The 27,191-nt window shown below is 35.3% G+C and overlaps 1 protein-coding gene across 1 annotated transcript in view; it reads right to left on the bottom strand.

Annotated features, from left to right (window-relative positions):
* PREX2 (phosphatidylinositol-3,4,5-trisphosphate dependent Rac exchange factor 2) overlaps positions 1-27,191 on the bottom strand; it is a 286,647-nt gene that overhangs the window by 102,509 nt on the left and 156,947 nt on the right. Inside the window, exons 26-32 of the mRNA XM_032296288.1 lie at positions 18,868-19,047; positions 16,480-16,574; positions 15,488-15,570; positions 14,656-14,746; positions 13,923-14,051; positions 7,584-7,625; positions 713-930 (exon numbers count right to left, since the gene is read on the bottom strand). Coding sequence (XP_032152179.1) covers positions 713-930; positions 7,584-7,625; positions 13,923-14,051; positions 14,656-14,746; positions 15,488-15,570; positions 16,480-16,574; positions 18,868-19,047 — 838 coding nt within the window. The remainder of the gene's footprint in view (positions 1-712; positions 931-7,583; positions 7,626-13,922; positions 14,052-14,655; positions 14,747-15,487; positions 15,571-16,479; positions 16,575-18,867; positions 19,048-27,191) is intronic.

Genomic DNA, 27,191 nt, shown 5'->3' with positions numbered 1-27,191 from the left:
ACCTAAAGTTGATATATTAAAGTGAACACATTTGCTTTTAAACATCATGACAACTATCCAAACCACAGGAGATATACGTGAAAAAACTCTTAAGTTCACCACAGTTTTATTTTTCCAATATTTTAAGATGCTTTCTTCATATTCACTGCGGAAACTCGATGCATAAGCATAGAATATTCTACAGTAATTAAGGCAGTGCTCTTCAATTTAACAGGACAAACATGCACACAAAAAAAGAACTAAAATTACTTAACATATGCAAATTGTAAACAGATTGTCAGGCAGTATGGTATTTGAGTTCTCTGAGCTTGGCTCTCAAGGCTGCTCCCGGACATCATCCTCAATAGGAGCTTTGGTTTCACAGCAGCCTGCTTCCTTGGACTGGGGATAAGGAACAGCAGCAGAAAGACCCTTTTTCTTCTGATGACTTTTTCCAGTCAGTGTATAGGGATACAAGAATTGGTAACAGATGGAGGCTTTCTCAGCTTTTAGCAGCCACAGAGAACAGATACAAATCAGGAAAGAAGAAATACATTCTACATACTTATTAAAATTTGAAGGACCACAGAAAAATGTATATTTTTAAAGTAGCTGAATGTATGCACATTCATAGAGATAATGAGGGGGAAAGGAATAAATACTTCTTATTTCAAACCATGTTGCAGTGTAAGCTACAGTGGACACTGACAGTGGGATCATGTGATTTCCTTACCAAGTTTGGTGACAGAAGTGACTGAAAGTGAAAAAGAACACCTGCATTCGCTATCTGGTCCAGCCACCTTCTGCTGGCTTCCCAAGTTTCCATCTCATTTTCCTTGCTGTTGTCAAACATCTGGTTCAAGGCTGCCATGAGCTGCTCAGAGAAGGCACAGACAGTGGCCACAAGAGTCTGGCAGAAAACCATGTCTCTGCGGAGCTGTGTGTCACTATCTGTGATCAGAGAGAACAAAGAGAATGCTTTGAAAACTGTTGCAGATGGCGAAAACCAAAATATTAAGCATCTACATTCAACAGTATTTCATCTTTTCATTAAACTTGCGCATGTGAAAAATGTGAATTTGAGTTCTATAAATGAGCACACACATTTTAGCAAATAGGCTTTACAGAAAATACTAAACACCAAAAAAGTTAGAAATATTAAAATAATTTTTCTTAATCAATATTGTGACTCTATTCTACAATCATTAAATTGTTTGCTAAAACCTGAAGAGGAAAAATAAGGCTTCATTTATTTATATTTTCTATACCCAATGGGACACAATTTCCATTTGCTGCAACAACATTTTCCTAACAAAACTCAAAGTCCAATTTGACAGTTTTTGTTGGCAAATGAAATACAATATTATTAATGCAATTTAAAAATTAACAACTAATGCTACTCAAATATTAATGTGAAATACACATGGGGAAAAGAATATATGATGTTCAATTTTTTGTAATAATAAGCAAATCTGTCTCTCCTGAATAAAGTTATTAAACCCATGAACTATAAATATGTTCAAATATAAGAATACAAATTTCTATAATTCTTTCACATAAGTAATGTATTTATAGTTTTAGTATGAATTGATTTTTATATGTTTACCAGGATTCATATCCTGCAATTGACTGGCGTTTTAGTTAGCCCATTGATATGGTTAGGCTTGGTATCCCCACCCAAATCTCATCTTGACTTGTAATCCCCAGGTGTTGAGGATGAGACCTGATGGGAAGTGGCTGGATTATGGGGGTGGTTTCCCTCATGCTGTTCTTGTGATAGTGAGTGAATTTTCAAAAGATCTGATGGTTTTATAAATGGCAGTTTTTCCTGTACTCTGACACACTCTCTCTCTGCTCTCTCTTACCTCCCACCATGTAAGACATGCCTCTTTCCCCTTTTGCCTTCACCCCTCCCAACTTTCCTGAGACCTTCCTGGCTATGCAGAACTGTGAGTCAATTAAACTTCTTTCCTTTACAAAGCACCCACAGTATCAGGTATTTCTTCACAGCAGTGAGAAAACAGACTAATGAACCCTGATATTTTGAAGATACCTTTCTACTGTGAACCGCCACTTCTGAACTAGAGATTTTTCAAATGGAAAGAAGCTAACATACAGAGTTCATCTCTTTGAGTGGTTAGATATATACAAATTACAGAAAAACAAAACTACACATTCCATATATTGAAAAATCACTTCCACTAGAAATGGAAACAACAAAGGGAAAAATAATTTCCTCTCAAATGTATACTAAATATTTCAAGGGCTCACAGACCCCTCTGGAATAAAGAAGCATTGTCAATATTAGTGTATAGCATAGAGATAAATGCTGACTTTATTCAGTGGGGAGCTCTTGTTTTATTGATAAAAAAGGCATAATTTTTAAGATTTACCAAGAACATTGAACAAGTGTTTTTAATGTCCATCAAAGGCATGTGTACACATAATTTACTCAGAAAACCTAATCTTGAAAATTTTATTAGAAAGATAATTAAATATTTAAAATATTTAATTTTATATTTGAATATTCATTTATTAGGCTGAACTATAGAAATGTGCTGCTTTGGTAGGTTAAAATGGTTGAATATGGCAATTCCATGTGGCTCAACTTACTAATTTAACCAACAACATGTGTTAAGCATCTATATCATGTGCCCCAAAAGGGCATTTATAGGTAACTATAAAATCTTTAAACTGGAAATGAACTTTGTCCAATCCTCAATTAAGAAGCAAATGAAACACTTACTTTGTTGTGCACAATTTCCATCAGAGTAGACATTGGACAAATGTTTACTAAATCAATGATTAAAATAAAGAGTCAGCGGCACTAAAAATAAATAAATAAGTGAAATGAAAATACACGAGTTCACTCTCTGGTTTCTTGAAATATCTGGGTTTAATTTTACCTAAGAGGCTAATTCAGACAGCTTGTTAGCTCTAGTGTGCGCCCAGGATACTGAGGTTCCAGGCAGAAACTAAATAAGTAAAGTATTGCCCTGTGTCTTTGTTGTACATTCTTACCTTGTTTTTCAGATGTTCTATAGTGAAGCAGGAGATCTGGATGAATTTTTAAAAATACTTCAGTAGCTTTGGCAGAAATACTCCTGCCTATACCTTGAAAATGATTTAATGAAAATCTAATTGGAAAGAAATTATGGATATTGAGTGAAAAGCAAAAGTCTAGAGAAGGAAGGATCTGTACTGTAAGCTTTTGAAATCACAAGGGTTAATAACTTTGCCACTAATAGAAATTGTTATTTCCTAAGTTTCTTTTGTGAAAAAATTCTCAAATTACTTCTTTTTTTATCTTAAAATTACCTAAACGTTTATTCTATGTTCTGCTACTATATTCTATTTGCATTTAAGCCAAGTTAAAATTTTTCTTTCAACCTCTTTATCAAATCAGAACTGATTGCAATTAACAGTCAAATTTTCAATATGCAAAACCTGTTGGTAACGTGAAGTTGTATTCATTCATTAATTCAAATATTTAACATTGAATGAATACCTTACAAGAACTGACAACTGTAACAACTACTAGAGGATCCAAGTTGGGGCCTCAGCCACACTGAATAAAAATTCATACTTCCTGAGACAGTATTCTGTTGCCACCTTCCTATTTTCAACAGAGAGTAGATGAATTGTTTGCACGGATTCAACATGTACATATTATATCAAGGGCTTTTCAAGTTAACCTTTTACAAGTCATCATCTCACAGTGAATAACAAAATTAGAAAACAGTGGCATAAGGGGGGCCTTGCGACCTGTCCCCAACTTATGTTTACAGCTTCTCCATATGCCACTTCCCTCCGTTCATTCCACACTACAGCAACAATATTCACAGAGTTATTGTGAGAGCACATTAAAACAACATATCTGGAGGCAGTCAGAAGAGTGGGGTAGACAGACCTGTCCTCTTTGAGCCACACAGTACTGCTCAGCAGTCCTCAAATGCCAAATGCCCTATGGCCTACACTTGGCCTATACCTTCCTTCCAGATGCATTGCATGCCCTTGTCCTTCTCCCCTCCCTAGCAAACTTTAAATCAATCTTTAAGAGTCAACTCATCAAACTATTAAAACTCATTGAACTATTGAAAGATTATCTCCTCATGTGAAATTTCCCTCCCCCCCAGGAAGTACTGGGCTCTTCTTCTGGTCACCATGGACCTGGGGCATCCTTCTACTGGAGTGCTAATTATATAGCACAGTGGGGATTCATTTATGAGTCTTTGTTCCCAAGAAACCATTGGCACATCAAGACCAGGGAAGTGGCATGTGGCTTATGCTCACACTCTTTAGAGACATATCATCTGCTTTCAACTACCCATTCTAAGCCATATTTTAGGTGTCAGATCCTCATATAAAAATTGGGGTTCATTCCTCCTTCTTAGAACTACAATAAAGATAAATGAGATAAAAAGTATTTAAAGCATTTAACAAATAGCATTATCACTGTGATTCTTCTTTTTGTCTGGCATCTAGAACCGTGCCTGGCACTGAGTAGGTGCTCAGCTTTATTGCTAATGAAGAAGGAATAATATGTTACATAAATACAGCAAAATTTGTTAACTCTCAGCAAAAATATCCAATTCTTTTTCTTTCAATCATGCAACCATTCAAAATTCACAAGTATTCATCCTTTACCAAAGGTATTTTTGTTTGTGTGTGTGTTTTTGTTTTGTTTTGTTTTATTAAGAGAGAGGGTCTTGCTCTGTCACCCAGGCTGGAGTGCAGTGGCACAATCATAGCTCACTGCAGGTTCAAACTTCCAGTCGCAAGAAATCCTCCTGTCTTGGCCTCCAACATAGTTGCCACTACAGGTGTATATCACCATCATTCCTTGCTAATTTTTTAAAAAAATTTTTGTAGAGACTGGGTCTTACTATAATGTCCAGACTGGCCTCAAACTCCTAACCTCAAGTAATTCTCCATCTTCAGCTTCCCAAAATGCTAGGATACTGTCTTCACTCCCTATTTCTATGAATAAGAAAGAACTACAGCAAAAATCACAACTGCGTTCAGCTACTAGCAAAAGAAGAAAAACAGGGATTCTGAGGGTTTATTATCTTTTGGCTTATTATTATTGTAGAGTAAGATTTTTATTATTTATTTTTATCATAGAATAATATTTTTCTCACAGTGAGAATACACTCAAAAGAAATGATTTTTGTAGCTATCAAAGGCTTCAGTTTCATTTCAGAATTTAAACACCTATTTAAACTCATCTTCTAACACATGTTTTAAATTATACTATTTCAGCTTGGCTGTTTAAAAGTTTCAGATCCATAATTAGCTACTTGGTATAAAAAGAATGAGATGGTTTCTAGACACACACACACAATCTCAGAAATCATGCTAACACAGAGACTGTGGGGAAAATAAAGCCAAATAAACAACGAAAAAAGGAGATTAGAGAAAGAGAAAGGTGGGAATAAAGGGTGAGTAAGAATAATGTTTAAAAGACACAGTCTACCCTTTTCAAATGATCATAATTTCACAGCCAAAAATATGAAGTATTGTGGCTACTGTTTTGGTGTCATCCTATATAGAAGAAGTGAGAGAGACTGGGCAAATAAAGCAGGAAACTACAGAATCATAAGAGAAATAGAAAAACAAAATTGGAATCAAAATAAAAATCTACCAGAGCATCCATTTGAACATTAATGAATAAAACAAAGCATCCCGGAATCACTTCTGGAATTGTCAAACCAGAGCCTGAATTTCAAAACTGCCACCTACTATTTATTCATAAGGCATCAATGTGCCTATCCTATTTATTCATAAGGCATCAATGTGCCTATCCTTCCAGATGCTCCAAAGTAAGCACTGACTGTATACTATGTGCCGGTTATTATTAATCTATTATTAATCCTGAATATCAATTTCTTCTCATTTAAAAGTATGGAAACAATAATATTCTCACATGGTGGGTTGTGGGGACCCAATGAAATCCAAGAAAATGGGACCATGAATTGTGTTATTAGTAAAGTTCAGAAATGGTAAGATATTTTTGTCATTATTATTACTCAGTCAAAAAGCAAGGCAAAACCTTTTTTTCATTAGGGCAAAAAACAAATGGATAAATAAAAAAGCCCTGTTGTTTAACTTGGTTCATGGATTCAGTTATAATTTAAAATTTCCAAGTGTGGTACTTTGTAAAAGGGGTCACAAATTATTTCCCTCCCTGTATCTATACTCTTGCTGTATAACTATGAGACCCCTTCCATCAAAAGTAGAGTCTATGTCTCTACCTCTTAAATCTGACCTTGCCAGTTACATGCCTGGGGCAGCAGGAAGTGGGGAGCTCTTGCACGTTCCCACTGTCTTCCTGGAACTCTGCAAATCCACCATGTGAACAAGAGCAGGCTGGCCTTATATATGACAAGAGACATGCAACCCAGGCAGCCCCATTACCTCAGGTAACAGCCACTCAAGTGTTACACATGTGAGAAAGGCCACCCTAGATCACCTGTGCCTAGCCAATTCACCACCTGACTGCAGACACAGAGGCAAACCCAGCCAAGGTCGATAAAAGCTGGCACAGACCAGCAGAACTGCCCAGATGACACTACACATGTAAACAATAATAAATGGTCGTTGTTTCATGCCACAAAGTTTGGGGAATTTTTTTTTTAACACAACAAAAGCTAACTGATGTCACAAGTAATTACTCAGGTTATATTTTTAGGAACAAATCCCTATCAAAATCTAGTTAGTGTAATAGTATTTTTGTGTATACAGGTGCACACACACATACTTTATGGGAAATAGATTAAAATAATAAAACTAAACCATTCAACATATCTATCTAACTCCAAACCTACATGAAGAGATGCCCAGCAGGCTAACATCAAACTGTTCACTGTAATTAAATGGCATGTACTTGAGTTTTCCCAATCTTTATGATCCATTTCCTTCTAAATGCATTTTGAATGAAAACCTTGTTGAAATATTTCATACATTTTCTTTCTTCATTTATATCATTTTTCATTCATTTTTGCCACAAACACTGGTTGAATATCTATATGCCAGCCACTATTTTAGGCATTAGCTGATGATCAAAATAGACATGGTTCCTGCCTTTGTGACATTTATAGTCTATCATCTGCAATTTAGAATCTCATCACATATTTAATTGTCCTTTAGTGTCATTTTCCATTACCAATATGTTTTGAGCTTCCACTAAGTGTATGATAAAAGTGTTTTCATGTAAGATCTGTAAAATGTTTACATACATTCTTGTTCATAAACAAAATTTAGACACAATTAACTTTAACAAAACCTGCTCCCTTTCTCCTTTTTAATAACATTTTAAAAATATATATTTGTATATGTTTTCATGGTTTCACTTATAAGAGAATATGTGTGTGTATATGTGTATATATACATATATATATATGTATGTGTGTGTGTATATATATATTTGCATTTTTGTTAAAATTATGTGAGTACTTTTTTAAGTCTTTCCAAAGGTTTAGAGAAGGTGGGGATCATATTTCTATTTGGTAAATGGTTGAAGGCATTATTTTCATATTTTAAGACCTTTATGATCCTAGGCTACAATCACTTAAATGTTTTTTTTAAAAAACACAAAATGTTACCTGAATATTCAAGAAGAGCCAGGAGTATTCTACACTTTACTTCTGCAGAGAAAGAAAACACATCAGTTAATTGTTCACTATTTCTGCCACAATACCACATTTTAACTGTGCAGTCAAAATTAATAAGATCTTATTATACTAGGTTGGTGCAAAAGTAGTTGTGGTTTTGCCACTAGTTTCAATGGCAAAAACAGCAATTACTTTTGCACCAACCTAATATTAGAGCATAAAAATCAATTCACTTGACATGCTACTCCTGCCTGTTTGCCTACATAAATTCTATCCATTGTTCAAGATCCTGAAATGTCTCTGAATTATATCAGTCAATGAAACACCATTCAAATCCTGATTTTTAGGTCATCCTTAGCTGTTTAGCCTGCTTGGTGTTCTGCAAGCTACAACTGTTATAGTTGCTATCAATAAACTGTCAAATCATATTTTTGCTACTGCTATTTAAACTTTCTGTTTCTGTTTGCTACTGCTATTGAAACTGCTATTTTGCTACTGCTATTTAAACTTGTCTGTGTGTGTGTGTGTGTGTGTGTGTGTGTGTGTGTACACATACATGCTCTTCTTCTAACCCCAGCCCACACAAGGCCAATCACAGATGTTTGATAAATGTGTATGAATTTCATATTAATTGCTGTTTGTCCAATGAGTTATGCACACATTTGTTTCCAACTGTAAATAATTATAGTTTATGTGCAATAGGTAAATTAAAAAACTTACAAAGTTCCTGCTAAATGCCCAAGATTATAGGAAACAAAAAAGATTAAGTTGCATTTTATTCTAGACAGATTCACAATAGAGTCAGAGAGACAGAATTAACTGAAAAAAAAATGCGATACTTAAAAGAGCACTAAATTTTACAAGTGAGACTGAAAGAACAAAAGGATTTCAGAGACAGGAAAGTACAATAAACTGAGAGTCAGAAGACTGATGTTATATACTAGCTTTGTGGCTTCAGAAAATTGCTAAATTACGGCCAGGCATGTGCCTCATGCTTGTAATCCCAGCACTTTGGGAGGCCAAGGTGGGCAGATCACAAGGTCAGGAGTTCAAGACCAGCCTGGCCAAAATGGTGAAACCTCATCCTACTAATAATACAAAAATTAGCCTTGTGTGGTGGCACATGCCTATAGTCCTAGCTACTTGGGAGGCTGAAGCAGAAGAGTCGCTTGAACCTGGGAGGCAGAGGTTACAGTGAGCCAAGTTTGTACCACTGTACTCCAGCCTGGGTGACAGAGTGAGACACCATCTCAAAAAAGAAAATTGCTAAGTTACTTTGAGTCTCAACTCATTCATAAATGAAGATAACATCTACCTTATCTACTTTGCAGGTCTGTGTAAAATATAAGTGAGAATATGTATGAAAAGTCTTTGAAAAATATTTAAAGTCCTATATACAAGCAAAGACTGTTATCATTATAATCTGAGTCTGGCCAAAGTTGACATAGAATTCTAAATGAGACTAGAAATATTTCATAAATATTTTAAATTATGACTGTCAAGAAAGGAGATACATATTCTATGGGTGAGAAATTGTGCTAGCAAAGGAATATAGTAGAGAATGAATAACAATTATCTAACAATGTAGCATAGAGAGATTTTATTATATCATTAAGAGACTGAGATTGGGATATGATTGTAAAGCCCTACTGAAAAATGACTTCTAACAGATTGACGAGTTTAGTCTTACCTAACAAAAAATCACTACAAGGTTCTGTGACACAGTAGTGAAATTATGAACATGACATTTTAGAAAGATGAATCTCACAATGGTTATAAGAATCAGAAAAGATAGAGACAGGGAGTTTAGTCAGAAAAATCATTGCAATTATTGAAGTGTGATGAAAAAGGAAAAAACTGGAGACACTCTTTAGAATATTAAAACAAATGCAGGGAAAAAAACTTAATATAGGTTGCTAAAAAGATATATGAGATTTAGATAAAAGCATTTTTCTTTTTAGGGAACAAAAAGTTGAAAATGTGTTCACTAATAAACATTTGAATTTAAGGTGATGGTGGGCCACTCAAATAAAAATATCTTCATTCAGCTGATAATATGAGGCCATAACTTACCTCAGAAATTAAGCAGGAGATAGGCATCATCTTAGTGACACCATACAATTAATCTGTCCTAACTTAATTCACTATCTTCTCTGCAGTCTTCTATCTACAGTTTAATTTGCTATGAATGGATGAGTATATAAAGACACAATTTTTGAATGACACTGTAACAGTCCTTTCTAAATAAAGATCATAGAATCATGACACCTTGATATCATACGTGGTATACAGTGGATGGGATATCTTGAAATCAGAGACTAGGAAACATCAGAAATGGGATCATCCCAGCTATTTATGTAAACCAAGAAATTCTGGCCTGGTAGCACCAGATTGAATTAAGTCCCAAGATCTAAGCTTCCATCAAGTCATTCTCTATGTAAAGACAGTCTGGGAAGTAGAATGAAAATGACTTTAAGTTGAGTAGGGTAAATTCATGCTGAACTAGCGAAGTTACTTCAGAGTGCCTCCACATAACAAGCAACTGATTTCAATGATCCTAATGCTGTCTCCACTCCCAACAGGACCAGACACCACACAGATTACCAGGAAATGGCAGCATGTCCTCTCCCTTGCATAGTCCGTTGGGATGAAGTAAAATGTAATCATTTTTAGAGACTCATTTAGCATGGTAACAATCACAACTCTTACCCAAAGAGCTCACTGAAACTCACTGAAATTTGCAACCAGAGATGCAACTAAAATTCTACAGAGAGCCCTCCCCATACCATTGACTATAAGACTCTCAGCTCATCCAACCACACTCAACTAGCTGTTGGGCTCCCGTGACCAAGAGTGGCGCCCATATTCCCAACACACATTAACCTATCCATCAATCAGCATGTGTATATAGTTATCATTCTTATAGCTGCTTATTGTGCCTTGAGTTACAAAAAGTACAAAAGTGGACCTTGAGATGAAAATCTAAGATTCTTAAAATGAGTACTTTTTGAAAAATTGAACTTTTTATCCTGCATCATAAATGTATTTTTTTAACTTTTATGTTCAAAGATACATGTGTAGGTTTCTTATATAGGTAAACTTGTGTCAGGGGGTTTGCTGCACAGATTATTTCATCATCCAGATATTAAGCCTAATATCCATCAAGTATTTTTCCCGATCTCCCTCCTCCTATCCTTCACCCTCTGCTAGTTCCAGTGTGTGTTGTTTGTTCCTCTCTTTGTGTCCTTTGTGTCCATGTGTTCTCATCATTTAGCTTCTACTTATAAGTGAGAACATGTGTTTTTTTTCTGTTGCTGTGTTAGTTTGCTAAGAATAATGGCCTCCAGTTCCATTCATGTTCCTGGAAAGGACATGATCTCATTCCTTTTTATGGCTGCATAGTACTCTCCAGAGTATATGTACCACATTTTCCTTATCCAGTCTACAGCTGATGGGCATTTGAGTTGATTTCATGTCTTTGGTATTGTGAGTAGTCCTGCAATGAACATACATGTGCACATATCTTTATGAAAGAATAATTCTTATGCTTTTGGCTATATATCCAGTAATGGGATTGCTAGGCCAAATGGTATTTCCATCTGGTCCCAGGCTTTTTTTCGGTTGGCAGGCTATTTTTATTACTGATTCAACTTTGAAGCTTGTTATTGGTCTGTTTAGGGATTCAATTTCTTTCTGGTTCAGTTTTGGGAGGATGTATGTGTCCAGTCATTTATCCATTTCTTTTAGATTTTGTAATTTATGTGCATACAAGTGTCCATAGTTATGATATTTATGTGTAAATACACATAACATGATAGTTATGTGTATTTCTGTAGGGTCAGCAGTAATATCTCCTTTGTCATTTCTAATGTGCTTGGTTGCAGCTTCTCTCTTTTCTTCTTTACTAGTCCAGCTAGAAGTCTATCTACTTTATTCATTTTTTCAAAAATCAAGTCCTGGATTCATTGATCTCTTAAATGGTTTTTTGTATCTCAATCTCTTTCAGGTCAGCTCTGATTTTAGTCATTTCTTGTTCTCTGCTACCTTTGGGTTTCATTTTATCTTGGTTCTCTAGTTCTTTTGGTTGTGGTATTTGCTTTATAAATCAAGATCTTTTAACTTTTGGATATGGGCATTTAGTACTACAAATTTCCCTCTTAATATTGCCTTAGCTGTATCTCAGAGAGTCTGCCATGTTTTATTTTTGTTCTCATTAGTTTGACAGATTTGTAAAGCAAGTTCTTACAGAACTTCAGAGAGACTTAGACATCCACACAATAATAGTTGGAGGCTTCAACATCCAACTGTCAGTATTAGACAGATCATTGAGGCAGAAAATTAACAAATATATCCAGGATCTGAACTCAGTACTGATCAAATGGTCCTGATAGACATCTACAGATATCTCTACCCCAAAACAACAGAATATACATTCTTCTCATCACCACATGGCACATGCACTAAAATTGATTACATAATCAGACATAAAACACTTATCAGCAAATTCAAAAGAAAATCATAACAACCACTCTCTCAGATCATAGCACAATCAAATTAGATATCAAAACTAAGAAATTCACTCAAAACCATACAATTACATAGATATTAAATATCTTGCCTTTGAATGACTTTTGGGTAAATAAAATTAATGCAGAAGTCAAGAAGTTATTTGAAACTAATGAGAACATTACAAATTTCTATCTGAAAGATGAAATTGTTCAAACCAAAAAAAAAAAAAAAAAAAGAAACCACAGGGGAGAGGGTTTAAGGATTTTTCCATTCCTAGCCAATACGCATTTAGCCTATAACAAATACAAATACAAAATCTCAAAGATGATAAGAACAACTACAGAATTATAACTTCTACTAGTGTCATAATACTGACATCTATTCAGCAGAAATGTGCCTTTTAGTAAAGTATATGCATAAATTAAAAATACTATAATTGTTCAAAAATGGATTTTACGTTTATGCTATTCATATTTTGGGGAATTTTTAATTCAGACTTTTCAATTAACATTATTTTACAAAGTATCACAGGTAAACATTATATTAGGCCATAAAATAAAAATACAGCCAAAGAAATCCAGCTATCAAATTCAAAATATTTTATCACAAGATAGAATCACTATGATTTATTTGGGGAAGTATTCCATATCTGTACAAATTCCTTTCTACTAATCTCTAAACAATACTTAAGTTGTTATATTTGAGTATAAGTCTATGTAGAAGATTCAGTAATCACATAAAATTTAAACCATCTTTGTCATTTAATACATGTGGAAGTTGAAGCTTAATGGAGTTAAGTGACTAGCTCAGACTCCATTTGGTATAAGGGGCTGTCTTTTCTCAGCAAAATTTACAGCTCTCTTTAATTTACCCCCCTTAAAGTAATAACTGCCGTTATACTGTAATTCTGCTAAATACCATTGGATACTATTTACTGCATCCAACTGACATAAAAAGGAATAAAAATATAAACACAGGAATAGTATTTATTGTACAGGTTTCTCAACCTTAGCACTACTAACATTTTGGATCAGATAAATCTTCCTTGTGAGGAACTGTCTTGTATATTCTAGAATGTTCAGCATCACACCCACAATTGTGACAACCAAAAATACGTCCAGATGTTGTCAACCACTGGTCTAATCACTAGGGAGAAAATAGCTGAGTTAGATATTTTTAAAACTAGAATTTCTCATTTCAACTTTTTCACTATAATCATTTTGAAACCTCTCAGGATTTTCTACTTAATCACTCTGGTTCTAAACCACATGCAATCTATCTCAGTGAAGTCACCTCAAAGTTATATATTTCCAATTTATAGGTTATACCAATTATAGAATGTCATGTAAATAATGTTATGGTAGTTAATAGCAATCAACTTAGACCAACACTTCTGAAATAAAAAAAACTAATGATGCAACATATGGAATTATTTTGATTCTCATACAGATTCACAACTGATTTTTTTATATATATATAAACATTATCTTCATGCCTTTGGTAAATCCTTTAGAAATTTTTTTCTGATATTGTCTCCTATTATAAAATCTTAAATTCTCTTCATGATTTGTCTTCATAACGTTGAGCCCTTATTTTATTCACTGAGAATATTCTCCATGATGTTTATAACCTCGGTACACAAGGTCCTATAAGTTTATTTCTTCTTGCCCTCTTCTTCTCTAACCATTTTCAGTACTTATATTTTCTTCACAACAGGAAACACTGCAAAAAGTAATCAAGCACTACCAACCTTTTGGTTTTAGTGGGTTTTAAAATGATTATTGCTAATATCAGGCAACATTCTTTGCTTTTCATGCTGACCTTCAACGAATTTCCTGATGTTCTGAGCAAGAGTCCGGACGCTGCTGGGAAGATTCCAAGGATCTTGCTTGATATGAAGTCGTAACCTTTTTGGACAACTCAGCTTTGGTTCCATTTCCTGTTGAAATTCTAAATAAACGCAGAAAATCTCTCTTAAGTCTCAACTAATTCCCAAACAATGAAGCCTTCAGGCTTCAAAACCTTCTTCTGTCACTGCTATCCTAGACTATTGACATGGTGGATATTTCTTTTGCCATACCATCAGAAAATCCGTTAAATCTAAAAAGTCAAACCTTAATGTTATTTTCTTACAAATGTTTAAACAAAGCAAATTTAGATGAAAACTCTATTTTCATCATCCCAAACCAGTTATTTGTCAGAAAGTGGCAGCTCTATTTTTTCTGTTCATCAACTCTCTTCCCCATACTCTTTCCTCACCACTGGGAAACAAACAGCCAAGGAGGCATTACGCTTGGTTTCAGCAAAATCACCTTCATGATTATGTATCTTGGATTAACTCATTTTTGCTCAGCCTGGCCCCTATAGGTATTAAACTTTTAAACTTTCAAAGAAATGTAAAAACGTCTATGCTGATTTTTCTACATATTCAAAAATTATCAAAATAGTAGTATTCAGTGAATTATGAAACATGAGTAACTGGAAATGTTCCTCTTATGAAATGCTCTTGCTTTTTTTCCCCAATTGCTTCTAATAGTAATTTTTCAAGTCTTACCTTGCAATCCTCTGCCTGGTGTGAGATACTTGGTTTGGTCAAAGGCCCTCACAACAGCCTGCCCTTTTAGAAGATTGGTAATTGAATCCACCTGTCAATAGCAGAGATTTCTGAGTTACATACTTCTCACAGCACATAATATATATTTCTAAGAGCAAATCTTATAAAATTGTTTTTTTTCTTAAAGCAACAATTACTGTTGAAACCCCGTGATGCTTGTGAAATCGATTTTTAAGTAATGTATTAAAATAAATGCACCTGATAACATTTGCAATGATATTTCTTACTATCTTACCATATACTTAATACAAAATATAAATTTACCTCACAAAAAACATAAAAGCTCTGGAGTTTGTTTGTTTGTTTGTTTCTTTTTTAACTAAAAGTTATTGGAATCCTTTTCAAAGGGGTAAAAGCTTCTGCTACAAATTTTGGATATGGTTATACATTTTGTAATGTAAAGCACCAAAATTAGCACCCAAGGCAATATCCTGTACTTTTAAAACTTAGAAATGCTGAGCAAGAAATGTCATAAAGCTTTCTGAAAACAAACAAACAAAAAAAACAACAAATACTAAACAGGACAACTCCTATGTGTATAATAGTAATTCTCCCAGGACTGTAAAATACTTGATATTCATGACAATCCTTTAGGTAAGTTGGCTGAAGGAATGTTTAGTCCTAGTTTAAACGTCAGAAATTGAGGTAAAGGAGGTGGAAGGACTGATTGAAGCCTTTCTGTTTGAACTCTGAGTTCCTTTTACTGCATCTAAAAAAGGGGCTCCTGACAGTTTAGTTGTGGAACAAAAGCCCCACAAATGCCCGATTATACCTGGCTGAAAAGATGCTCAAGGCAACTATGTATCTTGTCCTGTTTATCATGAGAAATGCGAACACTTAGGGGAAGTTCATCACCTAGATGTCAAAACAAAAACAAAACCAAAAACACAAATCATTCATCTTAACATTCCAAAATATTTTAATATTAAATAAAATGTAAAAATTAAACACAAGCTCTTATTCCATGCACAGTTCTCATGTTCAGAAAAAGCTTCAAAAGATTTCATAGCTCCTGGATGTTACTATTTCTTCTGAAAGCAGAGTGCCTTCCAGAAAGGACACTTGTTAATGATTCTTTCAAATAATGTTTCTTCAATGGTTGAATAGTTGAAATAAACTGCATAATCAAAAATTAAGATTTTCCCTAATTGGATGAAAAGTCTTTGTTCTTAACACATACAAAATAATGTATTTATAAGGTAGTTATACCAATTAGTGTTTCGCTCGTTATCCTCAATCCTCATCATCCACATATAAAGCTAGCTAGGTGCACCTACTGTCTTAAATGTCCTAGCTTCAAACTCCACACCTGCCCATCCCTATCAACAATGCCTAATACTTTCAGTATAACATGTTTGCTGTGTACCTATAATTCTTCACAGAACCGTAAGAGATCATAAAACATATCTGAATATTAAAATCAGTTTCCTTCTTTCATTGCTTTTTAACTCGCTATCTTCAAATTAGGATTGGAAAATAGACTATGAGACACATAAAACTCCACAGCCTTCAGAAGAAGCCCACACAGCTCACACCATGGTTTCAGATTTCCGGCCTTCAGAATTGTGCGATAATAAATTTCTGTTGGTTTAAGCCACCCCGTTTGTAGTGCAATATGTGTAGAAATGCAATGTGTATGGGCACAGAGAATGACTGATAAAAGGTAAAAATAAAAATTCATATGGATCTAATAAATAAAAATCTTAAATTATCTCTGATGGGACTAACATCGAAAAGGTCACAGGCCTTCACCAAGGAACACACCTGAGTCCATTTCATCACTGTGGAAATACGAGCTGCACTGGCTGCTGCAGATGCTCGTGAAGGAGGCGATGGAATTTCTATTGCTGTTGCAGTCACTGAAAATAATAAGTTTCATGTTACTGTAAGAGTGCATTTGCCCAGGTGTCCCTGTATTTCTTATGACATAAACATATCAGTTATATTTATTAATATGTTTTGGAGAAAACTATGAGAAAGATAAACCTATTCAAGTTAGTCTATCTTTTTAAAGATGGCATGTTTTGATTCAGTTATATGTCATATTTTCTTGTATCGTATAATCTAATCCTAAATGAATTTTTTAATGAATTTTTTAAGAGCAGTTAGTTATAAAACTAGGAGACACATTGAACTTAAAATTCTTTATAACGTATTTGATGATATACGCCGGTAATTAGATAACTGGCAAATAGAGACAAAATACTGTTTTGTGATTTCTGTCCCTTTCTGGTAGCTTAAATCATAACTTACTGATTACACTCTGAGCTTTCTTAGGGAGGATAGGAACCTTGTCTGTCTCCACCTCAGAGCTTCTAGCACAGGGAAGTGCTTGATAATGATGAATGCCCGAGGAAAGAAATGTTTAAAATGTTTGTGTGTGGACAGGGACAGATTTCAGAAATAGTGCAGGAGATAAAATATTTTCTTTCCTCTCAGAATAAGTAAAAAGGACGTCCTTAACTTTAAATTTACATTTAAAATTTCTATCTTAGCCTAGAAGGAAACTGTCAGGGTAATTTTAATTATCTGATAACTAGAACTTGAGGTAGGTAAGTATTTTTAGACATGTAATTTCCCACTGGGAAAAAACCCCACAGATTTCTATTCAAGAGCAGGTTGGGATGCTTAGAAGTGAAAAGGAAATGAAGTGATAAAAGTGGTTAATCTGTCTGATCTATTATTAAATCTCTGGAATAATTAACTCTTATGCGTTCATTAAGATCCTTTTTGGAAACTTAGAAATTGGAATGGTAGAGTAGTTAAGAGACAAACTGGGAAGTCAGACCACCTGGTCTAAAAGGGAAATGATATGAGCCCTCTGGGCTTCAGCTTCCTGATGTATAAAAATGAAGTTCCTATCAGAACCTGCCACTGAGGGGCACAGTGAGGATTATGTGAAATCCTCCTCTTCCCCCATGTGTTTGGTAAAAGCATATGTTTAATGTTAGCTCCTAGTTTGTAGCTAGTTATTCTCTGAGGAGAATAACTTTGATTACTATTGAATCAATATCTTTTCATAGCAAAACACTGCATAATAAACAAGTGAAGAAGACAGGTTTTGCTTTCAATTAATATAAATGAAAAAAGATGTTAAAGTTGTACACACAGCTTATGTGGCTGGTTATGATAGTCCTCAGTGAAGTGTCAGGTGATACAAGGAGTCAAGGACCAAAAAACACTTTCGATTAAGGAAGTTCATTCGATGAGACATCATTTGAAAGTCTAGTAGGAATACGATAGCAGAGTTCGGAGGGAAAGTATTTGGGGTTGAACTGGATTTCCCAAAAGAATTCATAAGGTTGAAAAGAGATCCCTACTACCTCAGAATGTGACCTTATTTAGAGATAGGCTCTTTACAAAGGTAATCGAATTAAAGTGAGGTCATTAGGGTGTGACCTTAAGCCACCCTATAACATGTCCTTATAAGAGGGGGAAATTTAGACACAAGACACATATGGAGGGGAGATGATGTGCAGAGGCACAGGGAGAAGATGGCCATTTACACGTCAAGGAGCCAGGCCTGGCCTGGATCCTTCCTCCACAGCCTTCGGAAGGCGCTCACACAGCCCACACCATGGTTTCAGGTTTCTGGCTTCAGAATTCTGTGATAATAAATTTCTGTGGTCTAAGCCACCCCATCTGTAGTAATCTGTTACAGCGGCCCTAGAAAACTAAGACACAAGGTATCCAAGAAAGGAAAACACACAAACCCTGTCACGGAGGGATGCAAGTGACATTAGCCCAATTAGTTTAGAACATAGAAAATGAAAGAGAGAAAAAATGGCCAAAAGAACTCCTATTCACTACCCAATAAACCAATGACAGAAAGAGATAGTTGAAAAAATGTTAATGCTGTATAGGCACAATTTTCTTACTATACATGTCACACAATCCATATACAGAATAACTATCCCAAATTAGGCCCACACAAATAGAGAACAAAATGTTTTTTCCAAGCTACTCAGATTGGAAAAGGGAAGGATTTGAATATTACACTGTCCCACTATGCTTTGTCTGAGGTCGGTAACAACAGCTGATTATTGGGAAAACCAATTAAACAAAAATCAAAAACTTTTTTCAAGATCTTTGTGAAAAATCCAGCATCACATTTGACTTCGTTGAGAAAATGAGTTTGGGAAATTGAATTACCTGTAAGAGTCTCTGTTGCTGATGGTATCATGACCAGAATCTTCCTGCTCATCCCCTGCTACATTAAAACAGACTCGTTTGCTGTTTCTTTCTCCCTTCTCATTGTCACTGTCTGTTGGTATTACGCACTCTTGTGTCTTACGTTCTAATTTAGGAGAATATGTTATTGAAGACAGAAGGCTGCAATGTAATATTAAAAAAATAAATGTACATTTTCAAACTGTCTGCTATAGATATCTTATTTGCTGAATACGATAGGCTTACAAATATTTCTAGAGTGTTTCAATGTTTCATAACAAGTAAATATTCCATTGCATAAAAAACATGTCATTCAAAGTTCACTTTTTCTTCACAAAATAAGTCATACAAACAGCATACTATTTAGGCCAGAAAGTCTCACCGAAATCTAGTTTGTGCCATGTATGACTCCAGCTAAAACAAAGCTGTGATAGTTTTATTTGACATTCATAAAACAGGGATATAAAACAGGGATAATGAGAATAACTGGCTTCCATGACTACTGTGAGAATGAATATTCCTGGTGCATAGTAAATGTCACCTCTAGCCCCTGGCCATTAGCACAACTATCACCACCTTATGAAAATACTCAGTTATCTTTAAAGTGCTAGCCAAATATTAAGCCCAAACTGTACATGTGCATTAATGTCCTCACCGGCTCACCTTCAGTATTAAAAACGCACCTACCCATCTACCTGTACCTTGGGTTTTGCCCAGGCATTCTCTATTTGGCAGGGAGAATATTGGATTGTCGATCCTTCTCCCTGCTCATACAAACAGGAGTCCTGACCTTGGGGATTGCAAGATACTAAGCAGAGTTACACACAATGTGAGGATGGGGTAACTACAATCTCATGTGCAAGCCAGCCAGGATGAAATGTCACACATCTGCCCACAGGAAGATCTCCTCCACTTGGCTCCAGCCTAAAAAGCTGCAGTCAGACTGAATTGTGTGAAATCGCTGAGGATTTTGGGTGACTGCTGACTCCAACACTCTAGGCTTGAACATTTGGCTGTGGCACGTTTCTGTTACAACTAACTCAAAATTAGGCAAAAATGGAATGAAACTTTATTATAGAACAGCATGCTAAAAAAACTTGCAAAATGAATTAAACCATGTGTAAACAAAGGAGCCATGTATGGCTTCTCAAGCCAATAGCCATCTTCACGTTTACTAAATACCTATGATTTTTCAGTTCCAATTAGTAGCACATATCTTGATCCTCATTTTTCCATAGCGATGTAATGCTTGTTATTCCAAGACTATGAAGATGTCTTACACTTCCTATGCATATTCCATAATGTCAAACTCAATGCTGTGCACTTAATAAATACCTGTTAAGTGATTTTGCCGACTCATTAAACACATTTATTATACAATGCATTATTCTTGGTGCTATGGATATAGTAAATTATAAAACACACAAAAGGGCTGGGTGCAGTGGCTCATGCCTGTAATCCCAGCACTTTTGGAGGCTGAGGCAGGTGGATCACCTGAGGTCAGGAGTTTGAGACCAGCCTGGCCAACACAGTGAAACCCTGTCTCTACTAAAAATACAAAAATTAGCCGGGCTTGATGGCGTGCACCTGTAATCCCAGCTACTCAGGAGGCTGAGGCAGGAGAATCACTTGAACCCAGGAGGCAGAGCACAAAAGCCCTTGCTTCTTGGAGCTGAAATTCTACTAAGAGAAGACAAGCAATAAACAAAATTTCTAGTATATCAAATCACAGCAAATGGTAAGGAGAACTGCAGGGAAGGAAGCATGAAGCTATTATTTCAAACAGTGCAGTCAGGTCAGGTCTCACAGTGAGGTGAAATCTGAATAAATATTTTGACATTTTATAGTTTTTAGACACAAGTGAAAATTGAAGGATCTATGTTACATTGCTCAAGGCCCTGTAAACATTTTTAATAACCAAAAGCTATGGATATTTAAACACAAATTTTCCTCTTTGGAAAGATAATTTTATGTCTTGTAAGACAGATTGTCTATTTATTCACCCTCTCCACCCAAAAGATTAAAACATTAGACTCACTCCAATTATCCAAGCTCCATGCTGCACAGACAGATGAACTTTGAATACCAAAGACAAAAAAAAAAAATGCAGGAGTTCTCATTTTGCAAAGAGGCCTCTGTGCTTATATATCTTTTAAATTAGAAGTCATGGGGCTAAGCATAATTTTTTTCAGAGTTACATGAATTGCGTTCAGATATTTACTTTCATTTAAAACAGCTTCAATCATGCTTGTGTTGACCTTGTGGGAACAAGTGTTAGGTTTACAAAGAATTGAAAGAAAACCTGTTTTTTTAACACCATGTTTTGCATAAAACTTCTAGATTCTGAAAAGCAACAAAAAGGCATCAAACCATAATATTTGTGCTTGCAGAAATACATTCACTTTTCTTCATATACAATTTTAAGTTACCTACTAAATGTCCATTAATTAATATCTTCAGCAGCAGGCAATTCCAGGTGAATCTCCTCCATTTGCCATTGATAAGAAAATTTTTGTATACAGTATGCTGCAATGACCTGTGGTTTTTTGAAGTTTTTTTGGTTTTTGCTTTTGTTTTTTTTTCTTGAGATTGAGTTTTGCTCTTGTTGTTCAGGCTGGAGCGCAATGATGTGATCTTGGCTCACCGCAACCTCCACCTCCTGGGTTCAAACTATTCTCCTGGCTCAGCATCCAGAGTAGCTGGGATTACAGGCATGCACCACCACACTCAGCTAATTTTGTATTTTTAGTAAAGACAGGGTTTCGCCGTATTGGTCAGGCTGGTCTCAAACTCCGAACCTTAGGTGAACCACCCACCTTGGCCTCCCAAAGTGCTGAGATTATAGGCATGAGTCACTGCACCTGGCAACCTGTGTGTTTTTAAACATTATCATAATCGCTAACATCTGGTGAGCTTTTATAACAGTCACCATGCTAAGTACTTAACAGGTATTCATTTAATCTCTCAAACCAACTTATGAAGTAGGTATTATTATTATTTTCTCTGTTTTAGAGGTGAGATAGGCAAGACATATTGTTGCATACGTATCCTGTGCAAATGAAGCAGAATTCCCTCTCCCTGCATCGAACTTGCATACTCTGGAGGAAGCAGGTTGCATCCCGGTGTTTTATAACTCAACTCACAGAAGTACTGTGAGAATGAAATCAGCCAATGTATATAATAGTGTAATCTTGCCTGGCACATAAGCACTTATCAGAAAGTTGGTTTATATGATGTACCCCTCTTTTTGTACATTTACCAGCAAAATGTTTGGGAAACCTCAAAGTTAACTCTACCACCACCACCACCATTCTTATCTGTAACCCCCACGTTACTAACTGTCTTAAAGTATGGTTTGTTCATCACTCAACCCTGGGGCAACTGGCACCTGCAAAATGAAGTCTGTTCTCAAATCCCCTATCTTCAACAGGCTCCAATACTCTTCATTCATTTCCTCCCTGTGAGAATACACATATCCTCTATTTAAAAACCCTGTCAAAGGTTTTGGACATTAATTATTTTTCCTTTTACTTATTTCTTGTACCGAAATGTCATTACCCAGTAAATAGCCCATTAAAGGACAAAAGTCTTTCACTTTCCAAAATGAAACCAGAATCACAAATCCTTGATTAAATTCATTACATCATCTTACCTCATGTAAGAGGTAATAGACAGCAAATTCATCTCTAACTTCAGCTTTGAATCTGAAGCTAAGTAGGAGGATTTAGTGAAATGCCTATATGTTAAAGGAAATTTCACTTCTAAGAGAAGTATTCCCAGGTGACAGAATAACCGGACTTTATGATAAGGCAAGCTCAACCTCAGGACCTTTCACAGGAATGAATAGCTTCTAGAAAAGCTAACACTGAGATGTTATCAGGCAGTTTCTCTTAAAACTTGGCAACATATCAGATCTGCTTCTTCACTTGCAAAACCATTTCTGTCTGACAAAGAATAATTCCGATAGGGTAAGAAAATTGTTCAGATACTAGTTTTTTAAACAATTTGTTAACCTCGACTGCATGGCAGCATCTCTGAATATTTAGGGTAATAGGGAATCCAGGCAATTAAACAACTGTACTGTTTTACAGTGATCATATTGCACACTAAGTTGTATGGAACCTATTTATACTTAGAATTAAATTACGTTGTGTACCGAAAGAAGACCAAGGCGGTTTCTCCAGTCATCTGCTCACTTCATGCCACTTTTCTATAAACACACATAGCTGGGTAAAGGTTTTTAGACTAGCAGGGTGGGGAAAACTTCAGTGAAAAATAATCAGTTTAAGTAGTTTCAGTTAATAAAAATAGTCTGCAACTAGTGCCTTAAATATAAATATTTTAAACCAAGTAAAAGGAGCTCCTTGGTTTACATATTTTTCCTGAAAAATATTTCTACATTACCTGAACCTTAAAAATAGTCAATAAATTAACAAAGTCTGGAGGATTGCCAGGCAGTGCTAGGTCATCAATGAATTAAAAATTAGTCTCTGAGCAGTATCAGCTGAGGCACAACAATAATCCTGCCATTGACAAGACTCATCCCAAAATGGCAATAACAACTCTTGGAACTTGAACTATGGGAGTGTTCCAGATGCTTTCTTAAAATCCCTTTGAGATTTAGCCGTTATAATTCAATGCCACTATTTATTGCCTTATTAATAAAAATTCTATATATTTCATAAATACCTCTGGGAGAAAATAACTTGTTTCTAAAATATATCATGCAATATCATTTATTAAATGAAGTAAAATATCATATCCTAAAATATAAGCTTCTGTCACAAGAATTCCAAGACAATTCAAAAATGTCATGCAGATGCTTACAAAATACTCTCCTGTTCACTTAGCAATCATGAACTGTTTAATTCATCTGTAAATGGGAAAAGTCACAGAACAATATGCAAAACTAGTATATTAGAAATAGAAAAATAAAATCTTAATTCTAAATCACTCATAAAACTTCAGAAAATTAGCAAGGTAAATGGTAAATATTAAGGATAATTTTTAAAATATGATGCATTTAATACAATTTTGATCTCTAAATCAAAAAAATATGTGTAAAATGAGAGACCATGTCAATTATGACTTCATCAGTATAATGTCTAATTACAACAAAGCCTTAGAAAAAGTTCTAAATATTTTGTGTCAAAACTGAATTATCCATGAAGTACAGGATGATAGGTATGTGTGTGAAGTTAAGAGTTCACATATGTAATCATTTAAATTAACAACTTCAAGAGATCAGTGCAACAAGAAGAGCTAACTATCCTAAAGATATATGCACCCAATGCAGGAGCACCCAGATTCATAAAGCAAGTTCTTAATGACCTACAAAGAGACTTAGGCTCCCACACAATAGTAGTGGGAGACTTTAACACCCCACTGTCAATATTAGACAGGTCAATGAGACAGAAAATCAACAAGGATATCCAAGACTTGAACTCAGATCTGGACAGAGTGGTCTTAATAGACATATACAGAACTCTCTACCCCAAATCAACAAAATATACATTTTTCTCAGCAACACATCACACTTATTCTAAAACTGACCACATAATTGGAAGTAAAACACTCCTCAGCAAATGCAAAAGAAAAGAAGTCATAATAAACAGACTCTCAGCCCACAGTGCAATCAAATTAGAACTCAGGATTAAGAAACTCACTCAACACCGCACAACTACATGGAAACTGAACAACCTGCTCCTGAATGACTACTGGATGAAGAGTGAAATGAACACAGAAATAAAGATGTTCTTTGAAACCAACGAGAATGAAGACACAATGTACCAGAATCTCTGGGACACATATAAAGCAGTGTCTAGGGGGACGTTTATAGCACCAAAAGCCCACAGAAGAAAGCAGGAAATATCTAAAATTGACACCCTAACATCATGATTAAAAGAACTAGAGAAGAAAGAACAAACAAATTGAAAAGCCAGCAGAAGACAAGAAATAACTAAGATCAGAGCAGAACTGAACAAGGCAGAGGCACAAAAAAAACCTTAAAAAAAAAAAATCAACAAATCCAGGAGTTGGTTTTTTGAAAAGATCAACAAAACAGACTACTAGCCAGACTAATAAAAAGAAAAGAGAGAAGAATCAATTAGATGCAATGAAAAATAATAAAGGCAATACCACCACCGATTCCATAGAAATACAAACTACCATCAGAGAATACTATAAACACCTCTATGCAAATAAATCAGTAAATCTAGAAGAAATGGAAAAATTCCTGGATACTTACACCCTCCCAAGACTAAACCAGGAAGAAGTTGAATCCCTTAATAGACCAATAACAAGGTCTGAAATTGAGGCAGCAATCAATAACCTACCAACCAAAAAAAGTCCAGGACCAGACAGTTTCACAGCCGAGTTCTACCAGAGATACAAAGAGGAGCTGGTACCATTTCTACTGAAACTATTCCAAACAATACAAAAAGAGGGAATCCTCCTTGACTCATTCTATGAGGCCAACAACATCCTGATACCAAAACCTGGCAGAGACACAACTAAAAAAGAAAATTTCAGGCTAATATCCCTGATGAACATCAACACAACAATCCTCAATAAAATACTGGCAAATCAAATCCAACAGCACATCAAAAAGCTTATTCATCACAATCAAGTCGGCTTCGTCCCTGGATGCAAGGCTGGTTCAACATATGCAAATCTATAAACGTAATCCATCATATAAACAGAACCAAAGACAAAAACCACATGATTGTCTCAATAGATGCTGAGAAGGCCTTTGACAAAATTCAACAGCCCTCATGCTAAAAGCTCTCAATAAACTAAGTATTGATGGAACATAACTAAAAATAATAAGAGCTATATATGACAAACCCACAGCCAATATCATACTGAATAGGCAAAAACTGGAAGCATTCCCTTTGAAAACTGGGACAAGACAAGGATGCCCTCTCTCACCACTCCTATTCAACATACTGTTGGAAGTTCTGGCCAGGACAATCAAGCATGAGAAAGAAATAAAGGGTATTTGATTAAGAAAAGAAGAAGTCAAATTGTCTCTATTTGCAGATGACATGATTGCATATTTAGAAAACCCCATCATCTCATCCCAAAATGTGCTTAACTTGATAAGCAACCTCAGCAAAGTCTCAGGACAGAAAATCAATATGCAAAAATCACAAGCATTCCTACACACTAATAAAAGACAGAGAGCCAAATCATGAATGAATTCCCATTCCACAATTGCTACAAAGAAAATTAAAAACCTAGGAATATAACTTACAAGGGATGTGAAGGACCTCTTCAAGGAGAACTACAAACCACTGTTCAAGGAAATAACAGTACACAAACAGATGGAAAACAATTCCATACTCATGGTTAGGAAGAATCAATATTGTGAAAATGGCCATACTGCCCAAAGTAGTCTATAGATTCAATGTTATCCCCCCATCAAGCTACCATTGACTTTCTTCACAAAACAGGGGGGAAAACCACCTTATATTTCACATGGAACCAAAACAGAGCCCACATAGCCAAGACAATTCTAACCAAAAACGAAAAATAAAACAAAGCTGGAGACATCACACTACCTGACTTCAAACCATACTACAAGTCTACAGTAATCAAAACAGCATGGTACTGGTACCAAAACAAATGTATAGACCAATGAAACAGAACAGAGGCCTCAGAAATAATGTCACACTCTTACAATCATCTGCTCTTTGACAAACTTGACAAAAACAAGCAATGGGAAAGGATTCCCTATTTAATAAATGGTGTTGGGAAAACTGGCTAGCCATATGCAGAAAGCTGAAACTAGATCCCTTCCTTACATTCTATATAAAAATTAACTTAAGATGGATTAAAGACTTAAATGTAAGAACTAAAATCATAAAAATCCTAGAAGAAAACCTAGGCAATACCCCATTCAGGACATAGGCATGGGCAAAGACTTCATGACTAAAACACCAAAAGCAATGGCAACAAAAGCCAAATAGACAAATGAGATCTGATCTGATTAAACTAAAGACCTTCTGCATAACAAAAGAAACTATCATCAGAGTGAACAGGCAACCTATAGAATAGGAGAAAATTTTTCCAATATACCCATCTGACAAAGGGCTAATATCCAGAATCAACAGAGAACTTAAACAAATTTACAGGAAAAACTCAACCCCATCAAAAAGTGGGCAAAGGATATAAATAAATACTTCTCAAAAGGAGACTTTTATGCTGCCAACAAACATATGAAAAAAAGTTCATCATCAATGGTCATTAGAGAAATGCAAATCAAAGCCACAATGAGGTACCATCTCACACCAGCTAGAATGGCA

The sequence above is a fragment of the Sapajus apella genome, unplaced genomic scaffold (genome assembly GCF_009761245.1).
Source record: "Sapajus apella isolate SASKATOON/1434 unplaced genomic scaffold, GSC_monkey_1.0 scaffold35, whole genome shotgun sequence".
In the NCBI taxonomy this organism is placed as follows: domain Eukaryota; kingdom Metazoa; phylum Chordata; class Mammalia; order Primates; family Cebidae; genus Sapajus; species Sapajus apella.
This window is presented reverse-complemented; position numbering and strand designations above follow the sequence as displayed.